Source organism: Zosterops lateralis (assembly GCF_965231275.1).
Source record: "Zosterops lateralis genome assembly, chromosome: 1".
NCBI classification, from domain to species: Eukaryota; Metazoa; Chordata; class Aves; order Passeriformes; family Zosteropidae; genus Zosterops; species Zosterops lateralis.
This window is the reverse complement of record NC_139762.1, coordinates 117,828,735-117,847,217: the sequence shown is the minus strand read 5'-3', so window position 1 is coordinate 117,847,217 and position 18,483 is coordinate 117,828,735. Positions and strand designations below refer to the sequence as shown.

Genomic DNA, 18,483 nt, shown 5'->3' with positions numbered 1-18,483 from the left:
CATGTGAATATTAAGGCTGCATGATCGGAACAGTCTGTCCTGCATCTATCCACATAATTCTTTGCTCCTCTCGGAGTGAAGGTTTTTCAGGCCCCTCCTGATCAATCAGCCTTTTACCATTTCTGCTCACTTCCAGTGAGTAGTGGTCACGTAGTACATGCTGGTCACCAGTGCCAGGAAACTACTCATCAGTACCAGCTCTTCCCTCTTCCTCCTACTGCTGCTTTGTCACACAAATAGGTATGAGTTCAGATTAACAAGTTAAATATAATGTAAAGACCTTCCAAGAACTTCTCCGTGGCAGTGATCAATCTAATCCACGTTGTCAAAACTTTGCTATTAGCTTTGAAGGAGGGGTAGCAAAAATAGTAATGGTTTAATGTCCTGTCTGTCTCTGTCAGGCAGTCTTTCCTTTGACTAATATGGACTTTTGTATATCAAAGCTTTCTCTTCCTCTGCAAATGGCACTTCTGGAAATCTAATGAATGACACAGAGTGATAGTTCAGACTGTGATTCACCCTGGAGCCCCATTCATGGGATCAGATAACAGAGCCAGCATAGCTTTGAGGTGTGTAGACATACACATCCCATGCTTGGAGGCTCATCTCGTGCTGCTCACATTGTGAGTGACTGACTGACCTGGGCTCTTGTAAGCATGCAGGGGGTGAGAGTGGTGTATGTGAGCTGTGGACACAGCACAGCTTCTCTGAGAGACAAGACCAGTGGAGGTGCAGGACAAAAAGCCACACTGTCAACTAAAGGAACTTGTTGCCATTCCTTAAAGCCACCACATAACAGAAAAAGAAAGTCTTGGCCATAGTTACATTTTTTTCCCTCATCAGCTGTTGCTGCTACCACTTTTTCTTTGTGTGCTCATTTCCTTGTCTCCAGTTGCCTGAATCTGCTCCTTACTGCAACCACAGCAACTGAAGCTGTTATCCAAGCTATGACTCTGCTCCAAAATTGCTCAGTGAGTAGCACTGTGATCACCCAGATGGATGTCTGTCATGTCAAATCTCACACTGTAATCTCTGCTTTCCCGTTAGCAATGCTGACCTGCTTGCACAGCACTCAGCCAAGTGATGAGCAAGATATTAAATCAAGCTTCCTTCTGTCCATCTCCCACTGTTATCAGGGGAAGTCCAAGGAAGCTGAGATAAATTGTGCTCTTAGAGCTTTGGATTCAGTCACAGTTATTGACCAGGTATTGGCAGGGTATATCGAGTACAGATCACAGTCACTGTCACCAAAGGCAAGCTTGGAACTGACCTGCATCTGGGCAGGCACCAGCTCAATTTTTTTAAAAAAAGAAATTTATTTATTTTACAAAATTAAATTTTGAAATTGTGCATAAATATAAAAGTGAATGTATTTTAAAAACAAATCTTTTGCCAGATGTTGAAGAGGCTCATCACCACTAATGTGGGAAATGACAGCTAAATTTTCTCGGTAAGGCATTTTGTAATAGAATAAGTCATACAGCAAGTGTTTCATAATGAACAAAAACCACTTCTGTGTACAGAAGTGCTGAGCTAGGAGTGGTCTGAGTGACTGATCTGTATTTCGATCACCACCTTCAGTGGCTGAGATAGACTCAGGCAGATTTTATAGGGTGCTCTCTAAATTGAAAAGAGCAATGAGAAATTCAGATCACTTATCCTCCAGGACTGTGAGATCCTCATTTTCTGTTCAGTCAAAGGCATGAGGTCTGTGTTTGGCATCTGTAGCATGGTTTGAACATTGCAGCACCTTTTGGCAGGCAGCCAGGGATAACAAGTTTTTTTTAATTAGTCACTGGTCTCTTACTTAATGACCTGAAGATTATTGCAAAGATGCCAGGAATATATATCACCTGAAAAGAAATATATCACCTGAAAAGAGACACCAGACTGAATCATCACTGTTTGATATGTCTGTCTCCCTGTTTTCCATTTATTTTTGGCTGCAGATGCAGCCCCTCCTGGTCTTTATCTCCATTTTGAATGCATGGTAGGTGGGCACTGCAGGGTGCTGCAGTCCAGCCCCTCACCTGCTCAAAAGCTGGGAAACCCTGCAAGTGGAATGATACTCTATCCAAACATTGGGGATTAGGCCAAGGTAACTAATTACTAACAGTGGGCTTTTCAATCACGTAGGCTGATTTAAGGGCATTTAAATATTGATCCATCTCTAATGGTAACAGGACTACCAGCGCTGCTTTCCAGAGGTGAGTGAATGGCTGCACTGAAAGCTTGGGCTGCCTCAAGGCAGTAAGATAACTAACCAAATATTCCACAAGCAGATGGTTTGTGTAGTTGTGACATACATCTACCATAATGTGATGTAAACTAGCAACAGTTCAGCTGTCATTAAGAAACATTTTTTGTTTACATTCTATTTTCCTTTCCAAACTCCTTAACAATGAGCAGAATGACTGATGCTTGGAGGAGGAGGCTGAATGGAGGTAGAATCAGTATTGAAATGAACTAGTCACAGAAAGACAATGTCTACGTGAGCCTGGATTTGTATTAATTTCAACAGGAAAAATTATTTTGTCCAAACTGTCATTGTGGAGATCTTTTACTAGTAATAGACTGAAAAAAAATGAAATATCCATAAATCAGATGGTATCTATGACTCACCAGACAAACAGCAGAGCAGACTACTTGAGGGAAAACTTCAGGTGAAGTATTTGCCACTCATACTAATTATGAGAAACTGTTGTCTGAAATCTGGTCTTAATGCATTGCCCTCACGACTCATCACTGCTGCCTCTGAATCACCCAGATAATTCTCAAAATTAAGGGAGAGGGAGGTGTTAAAAGAGGAACAATCAAGACTTTCCTGATTTCCTCTGCAGGTATTGCCAAACTGAGGGGAAAAAAATTCACCTGAAGCACAAAGTCAAGATACAAAATGGAAATTTACAGGCAAAATTTGCCACCAACTGAACATCAGCCGGAGTTGCCACAGACATAGCTTCTATCACTGAGTCCCAACTCACTGAGTCAAACTACAGGGTAGCAAAGGCAGAATTTCTTGACTGCTGAGTTTCTTGCATCTAGTGTTTGTCCTATAGTTCAGGTAACAGGCTGAACGCTTTTCCTCCTCCCTCCTTACCACCTTCCTGTGTGAAATTAAAGAGATGTTTAGGAAGAAGATTGAAACAGAGTTTGAATTGGGTTTCTATACCAGCTGATTCAAGGTTCTTCTACAAAAATCTCAGCTTCATGGAGGACAGATGACTCATTTTCATTCATTCAAACCTTGCAGATTTTTAATGGTACAGGAATAAACTCATCAATTTTCTACCTAAGGAAAGGTAAAATACAGGTATACCAAGATCTAGATTGCAAATATCAAGTTGATTTTTGCTGTCTGTATTCCTGGATCTTTCATTAGCACAAAACACACTTCTTGCAGGTAGCAGAGAGCCTTTGGAGCAGCAGCTGTTGTCTTGGAAGAGAGCTACCTGGGCTATGTGTGTGACTGATGCTAACAAATTACTTGCTCTGCTCTGGGGGAAACTGTGGGAAGGCTGTGTTGGATGGGCAAGGGGGAATGGAGACCCTTTCTTAGCACCATTCCTGGAAGATCCAGCCTTGCAAGGTTTCTTCTGAGCAAGAAATCCCTCTTGGAACAGCTGGCTTAAAGGAGGCACGTGTCTTCCTTACCTGAGCAGATTGGCAAGACTGAGTTTCCAATTTGGGGAATAGAACATTTATTATTTGTGTGTTTTGCTGCCATGCTTGTGCAAATTTTCCAGAACAGCGCTGTGCTAAAATGTGGGACCTGATGGAAAAGTGGAGGTATGTGAGCAAAGAGTACAGCGTAATCTCTTGGCCATTTTTTGTTTTCAATGATCTTATTTTGTCCATGTTGTCTGCATATTGACATGACAACCAATCAGCTAAAATACTGGCTAAATACTGACCTCTCTGATGTGATTTAAAGCTGTCTCACAGAAAAAAAATTGAAGGATCACTAGCTGAAATTGAAATACTCAGCAGCGGGGCAAAGAGAACTACAGTACATGAATACAGAGAGGACTGTCCTTATGGTAATCCTGGCAGATGGCATAAGGTTGCAAGTAAGTAATAGAAAATTTTAAAACTAATGAAACAAGATTAGCATAGGCCATTCCATTAGTATTTTTTCCTTCCAAACAGTTCAGTCCTGATTATATTTTATATCCTCATGGAATTAAAGCACTGTACTTGCTGGCTGCAAAAGGAAATTAGATCAGGCTACTGTTTGTGGATGATTAACTTAAATTCCTTTCAGATTAAATGTATATGCTGGAGTTCTTTGGAGCCACAGACAGACCCTTTTCTTATGGGGCATTTGAGCAACAGAATGCAGGGTCCAGTACTTCATCTTAGGTGAAATAAACTGGGTAACCACAGACACAGATAAATCAAGATTTTCATGAATGGTTACAAATTTATATGGTTTCACTGCATGAGAAATGTTGCTGACAAAATATGATTGGGGAAAGTTGTGGGACTCTAAGATCTGTTTCACCCGTGCACTGGAAAGGGCTGCTTGCTAATGTCTGTGTCACCTGCCACTAATATATCCCTCCCCATGGTGGCAAGGCAGTTCACTGATGCTATTCCTGTTCCCCATGTTGTAATCATTTGCTGCTGGTTGTCATCTCCAGAGGCTCAGATCCTCCCAGCTTTAGGCACTGATCAGAGGCAGCTGGGTTGGGAGCAATGTCACCTCCTGCTCAGCAGGCAGGTGGAAGAGGTGCCAAGTGAGAGGCAGCAGCTGCTGCTGAACTCTCTCTTACTGGAGATGCCTCTCTTTCTCCGTCAGAGGCAGAAGCAGCCCGTGGTGACCACACTGCTGACTTAGGCACTCCCTGAAGAAGGATAAAGCTGTCTGATGCAGAGTTATCTATTTTGTTCATGCTGAATAATCTTCTTTTGGGCCTTCTTACACCAAGCAATCTGTACACCTGTGGGCTGCAACTCTTGCTGCCTTATTGCTGCTGCTACACTCTCTCACACTCTGGAGGAAATTTATAGACGCATCAATACAATTTCTTAGAGTGAAACAACCCTTAAATAAAGGAAATAAACCCTTAAATGTTGGAAATTAATAGGGGAACTGCTCTCTTTTTGCTGCTGAAAAACAATGAAAACCCTATTGGTGCATTCTTTTAAAAGAACCTGAAAATAAATTATATGCTGCTCTTATGATGATGGTCATGCAGACTTATATTATTATTATAAATAATTATACAGTTATTCAAAGTAATTTTGTTATTTGGCTTTCAGGGGCTTATCACACAAAGGAGCAAGGGCAATGACCTGATCTTTCATATGAAAGATAAAGACACATAAACTGTCTAACCAGCCACTTCACTACGCATGGAGAATAAAACCATTTTTATGCAAATAGAATCTGAGACCAAAATGTCTTTTTCCTTCACCTCCTTTCTACTTCATTATTAAATAAATCATAAAGATGTCACTGGGGACCACACAGAAAGAGGTCTCAAATGGTAGAAATAAGAGCCTTCTGCATTTGTCTGTTTTTAATTTCAAAAGGTATTCTGAATTAAAAAAAGAAAGAGGGGGGAAAGAAAGCATAGTGCTCTTCACATGCCTGATTTCCCAGGAGTAAAAACAACCTTTATGTCTTTTAGTAATAATACAAAAAAATTTCAAAAACAAATGCAAGTAAATGAAGATTAAACTATGATCCATGAACTTAATTGAGATTCGCATTGTCCAATGCTCTTCAATTTCAAATTACTACCAGACAGTGAATCTTTTTGGTTAATTTATGAGACTAAAGTTGGTTACGAAACTAAAGATAATAACTTCTTCCCTCTCCCTTTTTATTTTTTTTAAGGGAGAGAAATTCTTCAGTCATAGTGCTGGAAGTTCTGCTCACAAAAGCTGAATAATAATATGTCATTTTTCATAGACGCTCCATATCATGTACAGTGCTGAGGGAACAGTGCAGAAAGTGAGCAGGGAAAACCAGTCATCTTTGTGTTGAAGAATAGACCAACACTGAATTTTTCTGTCATTTGAGCAAGTACCCAGAAGTAACTATAGTCGTTTTGAGTCAGAGGTTTTTGGTCTTCAGTAAATAACATTAAATATCCCAGTCATAATACAGAATTCTCTGTAGATCAGTCATATCACACTGAAAATTGAACACACATGTATGTCTTACCTAAGAGGGGCATGAATTTGGAGCTGGAAGAAATAAGTCATGGATATTGTCTACCAAAAAAGGGATTACTCCAGAAGAGATGTTACAGAATAGTTAAGGTTAGATTACAGAGTTTGTATTTGGGACAACTTCACTTGGTAGTGAATTCTTAGTCCTTGCTCTTGTGGATATTTCAGCTCCTTATGTGACCTAAGGAAAAAAAGCCTTTGTCTATATTGGGTGGGATTCCTGCAAATGCTGCATTTCAGGGCCATGACTGCTACTCCATGCTCACTGGGAGTGTGGGAGAGATAGCTTTGTACACCTCTGGTGGGACCTGAAGGGAATGTGGGGTGTGCTGTGTGAGCTGGGATGTGAGGGGACCTTTTCCACTATTCCCATGGGGACCTCTGGAGACTGGGGCTCGAGCCATCCACCCAAAGGAGCACAGGTGATTTGCTTGCCATGGTAATCCTGGCAGCAAGATTTTTCTGTGCATTTGTTTTCCTGGCCTTAACCCCTCTGATGGCAATCATTACTCTCCAACTCTTCCTCCCCTATTTGTTGGACTGAACAAGCTTGGTGTTCTTCACATCTGTCAACCAACAGGTTCTCCATCTTGCTGGTCATCTGAACAGCAACTGAAATACAAGCCCATATATCTGCAAGAGCAAGTGTCTCTTTTAATTTTTAACCAGGGAGATGCAATGTTTAACCATGCAGGAGTAAGCTGAAGGGTGGCATTTGTGAGGAGGAAGAAATGATTTAAGCAGCTTGTATTGTGAACTAGCATGATGTTTTTGGATGGGAAGAAAGGGAAAAAAATCCTTTAAAGCTATGTGGGAACATCACCAGATACACTATTTGAACTGTTAGTTAATGGTAAAATGAAATATTTCCTACCCAAGAAAGTACAAATCATGTATTGAATCAGATTCCAAAGACGATGTAGTATGATAAGAAATGCCAAAAGTGTTATGCAGAATGCTAACTCCTGTGAGAAAATAAGAAGAGTGCTTCACCAGTGTTGTCATCACATGAACTAGTCATTATCACTATGTTTCGTGAAAAAGCTCTGTTTCCACAGCACTTTTCCAAGATACATTTTAATTAGAGGAAGGGAGTAAATACAGTGGTGTGAAGAACATCAGCTGGGGTTTTAAAAAAAATAAGGGAATATAGCATTTCAGAGTGGGTTGTGTAAAACCACATGCAGGAAAGATACAAAGTTGAAATTCACATACTTGAAAATTATCACTGCCCCACAACAGCAGTCATTTCCTTTGTAACATAGGCACATCTCAGCTCAGATCCTTGAATCTGACCACAGCATCATCTCATGGCATCACCCTCACTTGATCACTCTGCTTTTTCTATTCTTCTGTGCTTTTCTGCATCTTGTGCTTTCCTATCTGTTGTTCTGTCTCCAGCTCATTGGCAATCCCATCCTCAGCTGTTTCCCCTGCTCCTTTCTCCCACATCACCAGAACCATCAGCTACTCTTCTCAACATCTTCCTCCTTCTTCCAAAATGCCAGTGTCACCTGTAATCTGGGAAAATATCAAGATACAGCACCCCCAAACTCACATGACAGCAGGAACTGACATCTTTCCTATGTCCTGTTTTTGCTCCTGGTACTCAATGAGGGAAATTTGGTACCAGGCTGCTGTTGTTTCTCAGACAGCTGCCCACATCAAACACAAGTTTTGTTCCTTTTCTTGTTGTTGGGGCTGAGGGACACAGACCACACTTAGGCAACCTCCTAGTACAATTCTAGTACAGAATTTACCTACCTATGGTGAGGTTAGGTTGCCTGGTCATCAGTGTAACTGATAGGATGAAACAGCCCCAGTAAATTTCACTGTGAATTTACTTTTTGCCAGCTCATTTCAAATATACTTAAGAAGACAATGTCATAGTAGATTTGATAATTTTAAGGTACTTTTGTTTTTAATTCCACTCAAATATTCTCAAATCAAGCCCTGACTTGAAAAATAGCCACCGAAATTTAGTAGTCAAATATTGCTTTTGTTAAGAAAGTCAGCAAAGTGAGCCACCAAATTCAAGTGCCACCAACTGAAACCTCTAGCAGAAGATAAGTGCCCCTTTTATCAAATCTCTGTGAATTCCTTCTCCTAACTTTTTGCCTGACCGATGATTGTTTATTATTGTCATACAGTCTGTAATTGTTGACAATATAGCTGCTTATGTATGCCATATAGTCATCTCCAGACTTAAGGGAAACAGCATCAAATACTTAATACCCACTTCTGCTTTCTCTCTCTCTCTCACACACACAATCTCCTCTCATCGCACACAGGTAATTGCTTTGTTAAAACAAGCAGCTAGAACCTGTAAATTATGATGGTTTGATTTACAGAGTGCTGCTCATGGGCTGGACAACCAGACACTGGAGCAGACCCGGTGCAGTGTGCAAATCCTTGCACAGCTCCCTCAACTCTGTTCCTTGTATCTTTGGCCCATGTGGAGTTTATATACATGTGCTGATGGAGGATTATTCAAATTCATGTTACACCAACTCCAATATAGCCATTTTAAGGAAAACATCCTCCTGTACTCAACACATCAGTATCTGTTATCCCATCATGCTGCTGAGTGTCTAACACTGAACTGAAATGTATTATCTTCATGCTCTCTTTTAATCAAGTCTCAAGAATCCTTGGAGCAAACCCTCTGCCACAGATCTGAACCCAGGAGATCACACTCTGTACTGAGAGGCAATCAAACACAAGAAGGCTCTGGGTGTTTGCATAGCTTCATGTTCACGTGGGGAAGCACTCCAGGTGCAGCCACAGAGCTGCAGAAGGCAAAGCCAAGCCATAACTACGCAACCAGTCATGGCAGGAAAGCACATACACAGACTGCCAGCAGGTGATGAGACTATTCTCATGCACAGGATTTCTCTGCCACTAACACATGCAAATATCTGATGTGCAGAGGCATCACTGGCCTCTCTGATGGCTCCTGTGTGTGAGTGACTTGGATAACAGCTGGCACAAGCAAGGTGCACTGGCAGGTAAGCACAAGCAACCACCAGCATGCTGCTTTGAAGCTATAGTCGGCCTGTCACATATTGAAACCATCTATAAATCCAGTGGATTTGCTGAAGCAACAATTTATGCTGGTTTCATATTTTTGAGATTGTTCTTATTCTTTAGCATGCAGAGGAAAATGAAGTCACATTTTCCTTAACAATTGCTGTTTCCGCCCCGCTGCACGTCACAGCCCTCTGGGGTGACATCGGAAGCACTGACCTTGGACATCGCTGCAGTGGCATTACTTTCCTTACCACTCCCTGGGGCACTCTCCTCGATTGTTGCTGCTGTCGGGCCTTCTGCCTTCTTTGCACTTGTTTCCAGAGAAACAGGAGTCCCTACTTTCCCCAGCCCACTCACCGGGGTTGAGCTTGGGCTGCTGGGTTGCCGTGACTGGGACTTATACCAGCTAGGGTAAAACAAGGGGTCGGTGGTTTCTGCTGTGGCCGGCACTTGAGTGTCAGACTCAGGAGTCTGCTGAGAACCACTTGGTGTCACAACAACATCCTTAATCAGGACAGATAAAGAGAAGAACAAGCAGAGTGCACCATGTTACCTTCCTGCTGTACTCACGTTGTTCTACATATTGTGTTTGTTAGATATCACTGCAAGGCATAGATTTGTCCTACTAATATGATCTGGAAAAATTGCAGTCAAAATGCGAAGCAAAAGCAACTATATTGAATAACACAGACAAGAGAAAGAAAATAAATGAACCCAAAAATAGAACAGGAGGGTAGAACTACCTGGGAAAAGGGTGCTAACTGAGAATGGAGTAAGAAAGGTGTTCCTTAATTCAGATGAACCCTCAATTAAATTCTAAAAACTTAAGAAATTCTGCATAAGAGCCTCATATATCCACACCAGCCATGAATGACAGGGGTAGGTACTTTCAAATGGCTTGTTGGGTTTCAGGCTAAGACTAACACTTTTGCCAATGAGTCTGTTGATATGAGCAGTCAGAATAAAGGGAATAGTGGAGAGAAGCATTTGCCCATGAGCCTTGCCATCCATGTTGTAAGCCAAGCACTGTTGCTCTGCCAGGAAGAGGAGCAGCCAGATGAACTGCACCTCTCCACCTGCATGAAGCTCTTGGGGCTTCTGCACACACAGTCTGCTATCACCACTGAATTTCTGCTTTGCCTTTTTACACCAGAAGGCAAAAGCTCAAATACAGGTATCCCCCACACCACAACACCCACATACTATGTCTGACTCCACACCTGACTATCTCCTAACAGCATTTTACAATTTCTAGAGCAGCATGCTGTACCCTTCTCACTTTAGCTTAGGAATTAGAGAATTCATGTTTGTGGGCAGAATTGCTTACATCTAATTCTTGTTTGCATAAAACCCTTCATCAGTTACGGAACACAAGTTTCGGGAAGTTAGTGCAAATCTTGAAATTTTGATTAAACCAGTAAAGCCTGATTTAAGGAGCATCTTCACAAGACTGATGAAAACATACATTTTTAGATCAAAGAAAGAATGAATCTATAGTATTTATTTTCACTTGTTTTATGTGGGGAGCTTGATATAATCAAAGATCCTTTGTGTGCTTTCTTATTTTCACATGGGCCTCCTCAAATATATTCACAGTAGCCTTTACCCCCTCAGCAACTTCACAGAGTAAACTGCGTAAGGAGAATTTGCTAAGTTAATGGTATGTAAGGCAAACTAAACTAGCATATGAAGTATATATTTTAATGTACATCTTTTAGAATATGCAGCAATTATGGTCTCAGTCTAATCAAATTCCCTAAGAAAAGTGTTGGCCTAAAATATTCACACCCTGAACCTGTTTGCTGTTAGGTTGTAAGAGGCAGTTTCTTCTCCTGTTTGGTGTATGATATTCCTGCACCTAAACATATCCCAAGGATGATCAGAGCAGAAGGCAGTAAGTGCCGTTCACAGAAAACAGATTAGAATTATAATCTAAAAATTGGTGGCGGAAAGCGTCCTAAATCCAGAGGGAATGCCAAATTCCCTTAGTATAAAAATTTCAACAATCATCTCGTTTATAACAGTTAGTCTGAGTTAAATCACAGCAAGCAGAACATTCGTTTCAATGCACTTAAGTCCCAAATGGAGTCTTTTTTATTTATAACTGATGTATCCCATATATATCTTAATTTATCTAGCAGCTAATTTTTTGCTTATCAAGTGATACATGCACAGGTCAAAGTAAAGTTGCATATATGTGTACAAGGGCCATAAATAATTTTGTCCTCCAGTGCATTGACTCCCTTAGCCCTGCTCCTGACTTATGGTGCCCACAGGACACGGGAGCATTTCCTGGCTGTCCCAAGTGCACTCAGCATAGCTGGCAGGGCAGTGGGGCAGCAGAGACATTTACCTGACCAGCTGGGGCAGCCAGCACTGCTGCTGGAGTGGATTCAGCTAGGGGCTCTCCCACTGCACTCTGTGCTTCAGGGTCCTGCTGAGGTCCCTGTGGTGCTCTCTCCGCCCCTTCCTCTTCCACCTCTTCCTCTTCTTCTTCCTCTCCTGATGACTCTGTGCGGACTTCACCCAAGCCTTCACCATCCTCTGTCTCCTCCTCTTCTTCTTCTCCTTCCTCCTCTGATAGGACACGTGTAAAAGGACAGGTTGAGCACCATGTGAAGATGGCTTCAGTCTAAAAGCCATCTGCAATTGCACAGCAAAGACACTGACAATCTTTTGTCTGGCAGACAGGGTGTTAGTGAGGAGCCTGCTCCCACCAGCCTGGACTGGGCACTGCCATAGAGCTGCCAGCAGGAGTTTTGGGGCAGGGAAGACACTGAACACACATGCTGGTTAATATCTTAAGCTGGCCCTTTCCATGGGAAGGAGGACAGAAATTCCTGTCAATGCAGTTATCCTCATGAGGGACGTGGAGCACAGACTTGCACATTTTGGGGAGAGGCTACCTGGGATCTGGCACAATCTGTCATGAAAAACTTCTTCCAATTCCAGGTATATGTTTGTTTCAATGCCATCGAAGATGTGCTCATAATTCTTTACCAGGTCAGGGCTTTGCAATGCATGCCTGGAGGTTTGAGATACCAACATGCCTAAACTAGACTGTCAAACTTGGTCAAAACATTGCTTTTGTGCCATCTGACATGCCCTGTGGTCTGCAGTCGTGGCTTAGGTTGTTTCCAGGGGGAGGCCTCTAGCACTGGATTTTCTTTAGTATAATCACACTAGCTATCCTAAAAATGTGCAGGGCCATTCTAGCACTTCAGAGAAATAAATCTAGATTTGATTATAATTGATACATAATGCTGTGATTACATTTTGGCCTAGAGAGAAATATCTGATTTGAGGTTTCCTACTCAATATCATCATGTGAATCACACACAGCTGCTATATAAGAAAGAAATTTTGGTGAAATAAATTACATACCTCTGTCAAAATCAATTTCTCGTATGATTTTTTCTTCTCTACTGAGGTTCACTGTGAATTGGTTCATATTTTCATACCCATCCTCTATTTTTTCCATTTGAAATCCTTTAGAAGCTTCAGTAATTCTAAAATAGAGATTGGTTATTGGCATTGGCTTTGAAGAGAAATTTATAAGTTTTAAGTGATTATAAAGAAAAAGCATCTCAAGTTTAAATACTTACTTTTGTAGCAACGTTTTGGCATTCTGTGGAAACAAAAAAGAAATAACTGACTTCTCAAATGATTCAAAATTTTTCAGAGATTTTATACATTGAGAAATAATTCTTACACTGGCAGCTTTTAAAGGCAATAATAAGGATTTCATAACTGACAGCCATGACATCTAGGAGTGAGATGGAATTTGGATGGTAATTAGTATACAGCTGAACAAACCTTTTAGTTCTTCAAAGATGTTTTAATTGAAATGTGAATATGATGGGAAATATGCACAGTTGGTATAAAAATAAAACCTGAATGGAAATATTTTTCCTTTTTTTTTTTGGTTGTGTTTGTGGTGGAAAGCATTTGCTCTGCCATCCCCTTTAATCACAGTAATTACATCCTTGACTACCCATGAGGACATCCTTTTGGAGAGACAACATTCTTTTTGTCTCAGGAGAATATTGTGCTCTTCAAAGGCAATACTTTGATGAAAGTAAGTTGGTTGTTTTATTTTTGTTTGGTTTTGTTCTGTTTGGTAGAAAATGCCCTTCCAGCCTCTAATACAGAGGAATTGTAAACTTGTAAGACAGAAATTCTACACCAATGAATTAATTGGACAGGCTGCTAATGGTTCCCTACTCATCTCTCTTAAGTTTATAGTAAGAAAACAGAAGAAAAAACTTAAGGGGTTAAAAATGTAACTTAGCACATAAATTATTGAAAGATTATTAATTTTCTCAATTTAAATTTAAAAGTGAAACCTGTAATTCTCTGAAGTTCATGTACACATAAGCATATTGTTACACCATGATATTGATGGGAAAATAAAGATTAGCTGAAAAATGTTTAAATTCTGATTTCTTCTATGGGGACCAGAAATGCATACACAGGAATTTCGGTGCAAATAGCAAATACTTGTGTTCTTCATTTGGATACTTTTCACAAGAAGAGGAATTATTTGTCTTAGCTTATTTGTCAGGTGTTTTAAAAATGAGTTTGTATAAATATTCACTTGAAGATATCCAAACTCTGAGTGGGCCTACAATTGAGAAATGCTTAAATACTATATCAATAAACCCATAATTCTTTTTCTATCTCTATTTATAGACTTTATACCTGCAAAAACACAGCCATTTCTGGTTCTTCCATGAACTGGATTCCTGATTCAACCAGTTTTGACACAGCTTCCAAGTGATCCGCATACTTCTTCATCAGGGAGCGGACGTGTTCCAGTTTCTCCTCTTGTGTTCTAGTGATTATTTGTGTCATCTCATTTTTTCTTTCTTCCAGTACAGAATAGAGATAATCAAATTTTTCACACAACTGTTCTTTCTGTCGTTTGCAGCACTCCTGTGAATCATTTGGTTTATGTTAAACATGTTATGTTCTTAAAAGGGTTTCTATTTTTTACAGTTACTTGGAAGCATTTTTATCAAAGAAATTCCTCTTTCAGAACAGTGCAAAGGATTCTGAATGACCCCAGAGACTTTTACAATTTTCAAAGTCCAAGCTGTTGGAATGAAAGTTTAAAAAACTCTTCTCAAACTCTGAGTTTCAAGCCACTGAAGGCCCCCAAACAGGTTATTGTATAACTTGTGAATCTGCTAAAAAAAGTAAAAAGGTATTTATGGTGTCTGTAGTGATACATCAAAGTCAGCAGAAAGAGTAAAAGCTCCCACCGTATTAGCAGCTGGGTCCATTTGCGTGGACAGAATGGTTTTAAAAGGAGCCAGCATCTCAAACAGCTCTGGAGAATTTTCTTTTTCTACCAGAGTACCTGGAACAATCCTGGCTGGGCTTGATTTTCACATATGCCCTCTTAGCCTTTATTTGGACAAGAGGTGTCCATTATATTCCATTTACTGTGCACTGAATGAGGTAGAGGTTCTGCAAAGAAAATGTGTGACAGAAGCACAAAGACAAGAAGGAGGAATCAGATTCCAACTGTATGTTCAGGCACTGATTTTCACATAATTTCTTGAGACATTTCAATTGTCCCTCCAACCAGACAACAGCATCTTTCACTGAGTTAGGAGGATGGATTTGATAACTCCTGCATTGAGCACTCTCTAAAAAGAACAAACTGAACTTGTAAAGGAGGATTTATGGGGAGGAAATGGGGAACAGATTATATATCATGTCTGAGGTCTACCAAATAGAAGTACTTGAGTCATCTGCATGCCTCAGGGCATAACCTTATTGTGGTTAGACCTGGTTGTGGATGGTGGTGATTATTTAAATCTCTTTCCTAGGAACAGAGGCTGAATCAATTCCTCATCTTTGTCCCTTGAGGCATAATGCTGAGATTCTAGCAGCACAGGATTATTAACAGTCCCACAGAACTTTTGGTAGTGATAAGACTTATTATTCACTGCATTTGGCCAGAGAGAATCCCACTTTTTTCTTGGCTTCCAGCCAGAGCTCATTCCTATGAGTGAATAGATGATAGTCTGCTCTGCATCATTCAAAGGAGAAAGCCTTTCAAAGATCTACATTTGGCTAAAAATCACTGTCTACATGAGGGTGGAGAGGGGATTGAATGCACATCTTGATGCACTGACCCAAGTATCCACTTCTGCTTCCCAATGAAGAGGGCTGGGCTAAACAGGAACTCCTTGCAGGGGGTGCAGGCTTGTCCTGCTCTTCTGGGAGTCCTTGTCACTTCCCAGAAATTTCTGATTAATGCAATTAAAGGGTGGGGTTAAGTAAGTTTTCAAACCAAGTGAGTCATGGTTTCTGAGTGTCCTTCTATATTCAGACCTCAAATAATCTTCTCCCACTCCTAACTTTCTCCCCATGAAATGTCAGATCACTTGTAAAACAACTTTTATTTCAAGACAGTTGTGTGCTATCTTTGTCATTTGACACAGAGGACAAGTATTAAGGGAAGAAGAGCAAGCAAGTGATAGCAGGATGCCCTGAGAGATCCTTCCCTGTCTTTAAGCACTAATAGATAATATTTCCTGCCAGCAGATATTACAGAGTTGTGAATCTCAAGAGTGAGAGTGCAAACCAGGCTTCTAACTGCAAATGCTGAAATATTTCTGAAATATTCTCTTTCTGCTTAAAAAGTTCCCATATGAAGTCTATGCCTGATGGAATTACTCTAATCAGATTCTGTGTAATCACAAAGGTTAACAAATACATGACTTTGCATTCTAAAAAGTTCTCAGCCTTTTTGTTTTTTGAAGCACAGCTACATCAAAAAGAAAAGAGTTCTTGCTACTGATCGTGAATCTCACTGCTTGTTCCAAAGGACCTGTATTGACTGGCCTGTGCTCTTAGCATTTGAAAAAACACTGTATTTTTTCCTTTGTTATTAGACTCATTTACAGGACTAAACAGAACTGAATTATTGATATAGTTTTCTGGTATTTACCATTTTATATTATTTTCTCAATTTTCAGTATAATATGTGAATTAGGTCTACTTTTCAACCAGTTAAAAGTTGTACAAGTATTTTTTTGCTTTTCTGGTTATTAAGGTTGGATAGGAGGAGTGGCTAAATGTAGAACTGTGGGCTATTACTTATTCCAGCTAAAAATAAAATGATCATGTATTTTCTGCTAAAGCTGATATTTACTGTTCTCTGCAAAATGTTAAGCAGAAAGAAGAGACAATCCTGGATTGTGTTATTTCCACGTGTAAATATTTCTGACTTCCAGCTATAGTTTCTCGTTTTCAAGGACAAACTGATGTCAATTCAGACAAAGCTCTTGCATAGTAGGGAATGTGATTTGCTTGAAATGTAACATGGAAGTGCCAAGGTAAACTCTAAGATCAGTTTTCTGCAATATTTGACTTTAAAGGTGAAAAGCCTGATAAAACATCTGAAGGTGAAATGGCTGCATTTTCTTTGGGCTTTGACTTTAAAGGTTAGATTTTAAACTGAGTGGATGACTCCAAGGAAACTAGCTTCAGAAACTGTTGTATTTTTTAAGGTATTTTTAGCACAGTGTTTTCTCCATACTTCAGACTAGGTGTTTGAAGATTTGTTTCTGGTTCAGCTAGTTCAACTTAAATGAATGTTTTCTTTTGTATAATTCAAATTTTCTGCAGTTAAGCTACTTGAAAGGCTTGTTTCTGTCTGCAAAGTCCTGATAGCAGCCAATTTCATCCTTGCAGCGTGAAGGCTTCCCAACTGCACAGTTCTGACTGCCATTAATGTGATCTCTCATTTACTTGGGACAATGGTCTTGTGCTCTTTGAAAAAAAACTCAGACATTTTCTGTTCCTTGTTGCTCAGAATGATGTACGTAGATTGTGTAATTGTTTTTTCATACTAATTAGAATCTGTACATCTTGGATTAACTTCTTTTTCCCTACCATTTTTTCTTTTCTGCTCCAGCTCTGAAGGGTCAATACAATTCTAATTGGGCTGAGAGGGATGCTTCATCAAATTCTGATCACAAAATCAATTCATATGAACTCCCTTCATCCTATTGTTCTGTGATGCTCAGATTGGTCAAAATTGATGTTTATATCTGCTTTGCTGATGTAAAGCTCTCACAGGAAGTGAAAGTCACTTCTGCTATTGAATAATACAAAACTAATTCCAACTCTTCCAAAGTGAGGCCTTCACCAGAAAGTCCAGTAAAAACCCAAACTCTTCTCTCCCATGAGCAACAAAACAAGACTCCTTAAAGGACAACTTAATAAAACACTGCTGTCTTTGCAGAAGGCAAAGCAACCAAATACAGAACAAAGACTGACATACCTGTGAACCATGCTGTCTCTACCCTGTGGCTGAGACTAAGGCTCTGCTCCCTGGACCTGTCAGACTTCAGATTAACTGGTTTTTTACATCTGATCCTAGATGTTAAATGAGTTGGGAGTTACTGGCATTTTGGCAGATCTGCTTTTAACTTCGGTGAGATTCTATTCCACTCAGAATATTGAGCAAGACTTGCTGATAAGGATTATCCTTATTCTGTATCCCCCAACATATTGCAAATGTCAGAGGTGCTGAGCAGGGTGTACCCTTTGGTTGAGGCAGTACATCTTGATAATGTACAAAGCCACAAGGAATGGTTTAGTGAAACAGTGTGGGAATGCATTTGGGTCAAGTGGGGTCTGTTAAAGAATGATCATTACCAGAAATTTAAAATATGCAACGTCACACCGAAATAACAGCATTTAAAGAGGGAGTACCTACCTCAACTGTCTTGCAGGTCTCCTCCAGCTGCGTGATGATCCCTTGCATTCTGTCATTGCTCCCCACCAGGACTGCAATGCCATCACTCAGCTCAGACTAGGCAGTAAGGGGAGAGCAAGCAGAAGGGTGTTAGGCGCTGTCACACTTCAGGGTTAGATGTTGCACATCTAACAGTGGGGAGCAGGAGATGAATTAGCCATACCCAGGATATTACCTCATCTTTCCACCAGAACTGAGAAAAACTGGAGGTTTATGTGCCCACAAGATACCTGCTTGTATTTTGACATTTGTTTCCTCCCTCAACACACTATGAAAACATTGACATTTTTAAGTTTTTAATGGAGAAGAAACCGTGGTTTGGAAAGAGGAAAGCACTCTGTTCTAAGAAGTTCTTCTAGATGCTTTTGTCTGAAGTGCTGTTTCAACAAACCCCAAATTTCCTTTGGGTTTGTTGAGAGAAAAGACTCTTGAGGGTTGTTTTGTTGGTTTTTTTTGCAGTGTCTGGGTCTAGCCACACCACTGTGGTATTT

General features: G+C 40.3%; 1 protein-coding gene across 2 annotated transcripts in view; it reads right to left on the bottom strand.

The window, feature by feature from the left end:
• Positions 1 to 18,483, bottom strand: part of TRIM55 (tripartite motif containing 55) — a 35,515-nt gene that overhangs the window by 7,487 nt on the left and 9,545 nt on the right. The window contains exons 4-9 of one of the 2 annotated variants that reach the window (XM_083864676.1): positions 17,954 to 18,049; positions 13,915 to 14,148; positions 12,819 to 12,841; positions 12,598 to 12,722; positions 11,567 to 11,790; positions 9,430 to 9,717 (exon numbers count right to left, since the gene is read on the bottom strand). In XM_083864676.1, the coding sequence (XP_083720802.1) occupies positions 9,430 to 9,717; positions 11,567 to 11,790; positions 12,598 to 12,722; positions 12,819 to 12,841; positions 13,915 to 14,148; positions 17,954 to 18,049 (990 nt within the window). The remainder of the gene's footprint in view (positions 1 to 9,429; positions 9,718 to 11,566; positions 11,791 to 12,597; positions 12,723 to 12,818; positions 12,842 to 13,914; positions 14,149 to 17,953; positions 18,050 to 18,483) is intronic. The other variant, XM_083864677.1, reaches the window with a different exon arrangement.